The sequence below is a fragment of the Ochlerotatus camptorhynchus genome, unplaced genomic scaffold, assembly GCF_037179485.1.
Source record: "Ochlerotatus camptorhynchus isolate MF236.1 unplaced genomic scaffold, CSIRO-AGI_Acam_v1.1 ptg000558l, whole genome shotgun sequence".
NCBI lineage: Eukaryota > Metazoa > Arthropoda > Insecta > Diptera > Culicidae > Ochlerotatus > Ochlerotatus camptorhynchus.
The window spans coordinates 127,343-133,615 of record NW_027041041.1 but is presented as its reverse complement, the minus strand read 5'-3'; the positions used below and the strand labels follow the sequence as shown (position 1 = coordinate 133,615).

The following is a 6,273-nucleotide window of genomic DNA, read 5'->3' as shown; positions in this document are numbered from 1 at the left end:
CAACTATTACATCATTTTATATTTTGTGGATTTTTAAACTTCAACAGCACGTAACTTAATTGAAGCGCGTCAGTTCAATAATTGTATACTTCAGCCAATATAAATTAATAAATTTTATTTTATTCCTTAAAACGCCTAATTTCCTATTCCCAATAAATGTTCCTAAACGATAAAGTAATTTTATAATTATTTTTATTTTAAATAAGAAAAACTGCCACTATTAAGAAGATTGACCAGAGTAAGTAACTGCTGTTCGAATACTCAAAAGACTAATATATAAAAGATACGATACCAGCGGCAATATTCAAAAATCGAAGGTCGATTTAGACACATAATCATATAATAATATACATAGATAACGTGGATTATAATCTATTACAGGCAAATATATCGAATTGTAACCGATATGATAGTGTACTGAATATATTAGCAAATAAACATTATTTCCAATCTTGATAGTTCTTTTATGTTCCATCCGAAGAGAAAACCATGGTTTGTAATTCAATGTTTTGTTTTCATTTAAAAATATACATATGTTATCAATAGTTTCTCTCATATAATATAACAATATAGAATTAAAATAATCTGAAATATTTTGATTGAGGATCACAGTACCATCGTTTCTGGTTTAAAACTGAAACCAAATAAAGTTATTCAACAAATGCGCGAATACTTTTAAAAAATATATCATATTTTAAAGAATTTAAATTCTGGTCCCCTTGTAGGAACAATTTTGACGGTTTAGTACCTACTAAAACTGGACAACGAAATGGAAAGAAAACCAAATAATGGTCATAATTATACCTATCGTATCTGCATATCCGACTGATGTTGCTCGGGAACAAACATATAGAACAGAATGTAAGCGGCACTGGAACATACATCCGACTTAACGAGGCTTGACACAGTGTGATCATCAAACTTGTACCACCTGGAAAAAAACATAAAAAACTTAGGAAGTCCGCCGAGATTGCAATTTTTGTGAACGCATACTTTTGATGCACCCTATTCCGGCAAAATGCCGTATAGTGGCCACTTTCCATGGATCCGTAGTGGTTTGAAACCCCGTACAGTTGGTATCGGCGATGTATCAGCTTTTGGTTGCGGCTCTTCTCCGATGGCGCCACATGCGGTGACATGTCCAATTCAACCAACGGGAATTTTACATAGTTCTGCTTCTTTTTATATACAGTGGAAATGGCATCCGGATCGGCGTAGAACCGTTTAAAGTGAACGATCAGAATCGAAGGCAGCCTAGAAATGTCTAGCTTCTTGATGGCATCCTGATTGCTCTTACACTGGGGGCAGTTCCATCCGCGTATACGTTCGCCATCAAAGTACATCTCCAAGCAGTCCTGTGGTGCATGGGAGAGTGGTGAATTTTAGGCATAATAAAATATGTAACTATGTGTTGAATGAAGAGCTTCTGAAAAGGATTGAGAATTCCCTTCTAATTGCAGCATGTAACAGATAAATGCATACTTCGTCCGAAGATGTTGGACTTGATCAGTATCTAGTAAAATAAAGTGTAAATAAGTGGCATAAAAAATGAAAAAAAATCTCAATCCACTTTAAAAATGTTAAGTTAAAAGGTAAAATTTAACATAAGGTACGTATGTTAAACAGTATTTGATGCTATGTTCGCACTCCTTGTTTGGAAAATTGTTCTCAATCTCATTCATTGAGCCACCCTGAGAGAATAAACGAATCTGGCAAACAAATCCCACGCTTGAGATTCTCATGCATTTTAACGCACTCGCACTCACTAAGTCAGCTTGAATCTAATAAAAACCGGCCTCGGGTTCATAAATTAATTGCTCGATAATTTAGCGTTATGCATTGTTCTTACTGTTGTTTTTGCATCAGTGAATGGAAAACCCGGAACAGACCTTGTCGTAGACATAGATTTGTCAAGCAAGCATTGCAATGTATTGATTTTCAAAAGTGAATTTTACCATACATTCTCAAGTCGATTATGCAAGCCCATACGATCTAAGGTGGCTCGCCCTCTGGCGATGAGCGCTATCAGAACAGTTCGAAACACCTAATAAGTCTTAGGATGGTAGAAATTCAACGTGATTCCAAATCAGATCCTCATCATCTTTCCGAAGGTTGAGCCCATTTGATAGTATCCGTAAATCCTGGCCCTTTGAAGTTATGATTATGGAAATTACTAGTGGAAAAGTGAAGTGTTCACCTCGATAAAACCTTTCAACTTAAATTGTTCCATTGCAAGGAGTACTATCTGTAACGAAATTTTCATAGTTACGACTTAAACATCAAAGGACGAGTGCAGTTTTAGGTTGCAGCCAAATGAGCTCAAATGCTAGAAAGAAGATCAGATTTGGCATCGATTGCGCTGTGCGCAATCAGTGTTCTGAAAAACTCAAAAACTCCACTTGTTGTTTATTAATTTATTTGATAAGCCTCAAACGAATTAACTTTACAGAGCCGAGGATTTTTGGTCACTATACAATACATCTTAAAACTATAGTCAAAAGATTCAACACAATAAATACTTTATCTTCCGCTATCCAAAAAGCCTCCTCCATCAGAACTGGAGTCGCTTCCAGTGGTTTCATTGTATGGCAGTTACGCCATCGTGGGGCAAAGCGCTTCCATTGCAGCAATGGACGCAAAACGTGGTCAACACTCACACACTCATCACGAAACGGTTGGTTTTAAAAGTCGACGACGCATCGACCGAAAGAACTGCTGATGAAGAACAATGAGAAGGACCACACAATGGTTGCTGCCGAGAAAACAGACGATCGCGTGGCACACATCGAGAGTGGCCTGCTTTTGTCGACACCCGAGTGAATACTGAAAAAACTCAAATTACATGCATAAGTTTATGCGCCTATGAGTTTTGCCTTGCAAAAATCAAACATGAGTTTTCAGGTTCAAAAATTCATTTCTATATATTTTGGATTTATTGATAGTTATTACTATTGTTTGTGCATCAGGGGTTTGAAACCTAAAAAAACATGCATAAGCATGCTATAAATTTACGTTTGAGTGGTTTTTATGAGTTTAAAGATGGAATAATTTTTCGGTGTTGTGAGTGTGAATGTGTGAATATGCATGAGAATCACAAGCGTGAATTTTGTTTACCGCATTTGCACGCGAGTTTATTCTCGCAAGGAGGCTCAATGAATGAGATTTGAGAACAATTTTCCGAACACTGTGCGTAATGATAGGCTTAGATAAGAAAGTCTTCATTTAAAGTGTGGAACAGAAAGTAGAAGAAAACCCTCCGGAGCTTTGATGCAAAGAACCCTTTTCTATAGAATCCCATTTGTGCGGTAACGCTACTCACGTTTAGTTGACATTTGTTGGCATCCGAAGGCAGTTCTAGGCTGAGACTCGAAAAGGATTCATAAGTTGCACTTTCCTTCCCGCAGCGGACGCACTTGACCGTACTTTTGATTTGGCCATACGACATGTGCGCTATGTAGCTTTCCTTTCCCTTAAAATATTCCACCCACGCTTTTTCGGACGCCGGAAGATTTTCTATGCTCGTCTTAATCTGCAATAACTGAAACTTTAAAACGACCCTCATTTGTTAATTTTACGCAAAGCAATCACCGTTATATTTACTGTTTGAAGATCGGAATGCAGCCAATCCATTAGTATTGTTAGGAACTCGTGGGAATCCTGCTGCTCGATCCCACCAAATTGGCGCTCGTATTGTCCTACGACATACTGAAAAGAGGGAAAACAAAATTGATTCAATTGGCATTGTACAATGCGTCTCCATTTCAAATGAAGTACTTCTACACTTCAATGGAGACGCACCGTAATACACTTACCTTTAAATTCTTACTAGCAATGCACTTATACTGGCCCGTCCATAATTCTTTTATTACCGCTGCAACTTCTTCCGCAATCCGTCCTTGCGTTTTGTTATTCCTATAAAAAAAAATCAGTAAAAATAACTCCACGCTTATTAACCTTGCGGATTTTTTTTTTAATTATCGGCAAAATGGGCCAAAGGGTCTCAGAATTGTATGCCCATAGGTAGAGATTACAGTTACATGAACGAAAAAAAAAAATCAAAAAAATTTAGGGTGGTTAATTTTCCCGGAAAATTTTAGTTGAAATTTTTGGATTTTCCCGGACATAATCCACTTTGAAAATTCATAACTCATGAACCATCGCATTGTAGAAAGAACTCAGCAATTATAAAAAATATACTCTGAAAATTTTCATGGTGGAGGAAAATCGCAAGAAAATCATGGAAAATCATTGTGTCAGGGTAATGGGATTTTTTCTAATGATTTGTTTCATGCTTGAATACTTCTTGTCTTTAAGTGGTGAAAATTGCAGAGTGGTGTACTTACCGAAGAACTAACAACCAGCCAGGAGAGCTATGAAAAATTATCGTTTTCTTGTTTGTTTCAGGATTTTCTTAGAATGGCACGTAACCGGTCATTAGTTTTTCGGTAAATACTCAAAAACGGTAAGAGATACCGTTGTGAATTTTTCACCAGTGAAAGATAAGAAATTTTCAAGAAAGAGAAAAGATGTTTTTCTGTTTTTCTTGCGATGTTCCTCCACCGTGAAAATGTTCTTGTAAAATGTTTCTCAGATTGTATTTTTAATGTATTGTTCATTATCATTTTACTACACAACGTATTTTATACGATGTCATGGTTAATGAGTTATGAATTTTTAAGGTATCTGAAAAATTCAACTAAAATTTTGCGGGAAAATCATTCAACCAGATTATTTTTTTTTAATTATGTTTCTTTCATATAATCATAAACTCTACATGTGGGCAAAATTTCATCAAATTATGAGACCCTTTGGCCTGAACATGTCCGATAATAATGAAAAAAAAACCCATCTTTTTCACCTATTGAGATTCTGTCTGAATGATCCATCTTGAAAGTAGTCCATAAAGAACGCCGTATTGCTGAGGCACTGGAGAATGCTGTTCATATAACATGTATTTCCTAAATTCTTTAGTCCGGTCAGTCCACGTTCCTGTTGAAAAGGAAAATTGAATCAGATGGGAGCTCAGAATAGAGCGAGCGGTTATTGGTAATCAAATTATCCGATTAAAATTCCGGCCCATTGCCAGTGGCAGACAGGTGACATGAGCAAATTCCTACCGCATCTCGTTGAGTAACAACAACTGTCAAGCTGTTGTTAACAATGCAAGAAATGAAATTTGTCTGCACATAGGAAAATGGAGGAATGGTGGTGGTCAAAAAAACGAAAAGGAAAATAAATAGACCAAAGAGGTTCTTATTCTCAAACAACTGATTGCTTACTGATTATAGTTTAATACGTAAATCTACAGTTTTGGTGCAAGACTGGAAAATTTATATCTTTATGGTTTAATTGCATAGTAAATTGTTAAACTTGTCATCCATTAATAGGCAGCATTTTTTATAGATGTGGAAGTTTTTAACTTTGGTTCTATAATAAATGAAACCATTGTTTCTATTTTAATAACACTATCGCAACTTTAAGCATGGCACCACCATCCTAAGGGCAAACATTTGACCGGGAAAATAATGTATGAAGATTTGAAAAATTTCCCAAAGATATCGATTTTGCCGGTTTTGGAAGCGAAAACCGAAAAAATATTTAGCAGGGGTGTGCGTAAAAAAAATTACCCAGCACCTACACAGAATATTGTTTTCAGAAAAGGTCCATATTTCGTTAAAATCAACATTTTCCGATATTCTGCATACAAAATAAAGCACCGTAACTTTTTTATACTAGCGACATCTGTTAACATTCATGTGCTATTGATCTATTGAATAAATATGAAAATCCGACATTTTTAGACCAAAGTCCCATACTGCAGTCATAGACACTCCTCTAGAACAGCTACCCCATAGAAACCAATTCAAATTGTCTACGTTAATAAGTTTGAAATATTAGCTGAATGGTTTTGAGACATGGTACACGGATTGATTTTCGCGGAACGACCGTTTGAGGGCAATGGCTTTTGACGCGGGTTTCTTTGAATTTAGATGGTGCCCACGCGGACTGTCGGGGCCTTTCGATAAAGAAAGTTTGCTCTATCAGATGCTGGTGTTATATTTCGTGGGTGTGTTTTTGATGGTTGAAGGGTTTGTGTTTGGAGCTGTCGTTTACGGATGGTTGTTCCGTTTGTTTCAAATGTTAACCCAGAAATAGCCTGGCTTTTGGTTCAAATGCCAAAAGTTCATCCAAAGACACCAGGAGCATACATTAAATTTTATAGCAATTATGCTCCCAACGAAAACATATAAATACTATTATTCAATTGTAACT

General features: G+C 36.3%; 1 protein-coding gene across 2 annotated transcripts in view; it reads right to left on the bottom strand.

Annotated features, from left to right (window-relative positions):
* Window positions 1–494: 494 nt before the first annotated feature.
* Window positions 495–6,273, bottom strand: part of Usp8 (Ubiquitin specific protease 8) — a 75,205-nt gene continuing 69,426 nt past the window's right edge. Inside the window, exons 6-11 of one of the 2 annotated variants that reach the window (XM_065236632.1) lie at window positions 4,859–4,989; window positions 3,813–3,912; window positions 3,589–3,705; window positions 3,320–3,529; window positions 994–1,355; window positions 495–931 (exon numbers count right to left, since the gene is read on the bottom strand). In XM_065236632.1, coding sequence (XP_065092704.1) covers window positions 805–931; window positions 994–1,355; window positions 3,320–3,529; window positions 3,589–3,705; window positions 3,813–3,912; window positions 4,859–4,989 — 1,047 coding nt within the window. In that variant the 3' untranslated portion in view covers window positions 495–804. The remainder of the gene's footprint in view (window positions 932–993; window positions 1,356–3,319; window positions 3,530–3,588; window positions 3,706–3,812; window positions 3,913–4,858; window positions 4,990–6,273) is intronic. The other variant, XM_065236633.1, reaches the window with a different exon arrangement.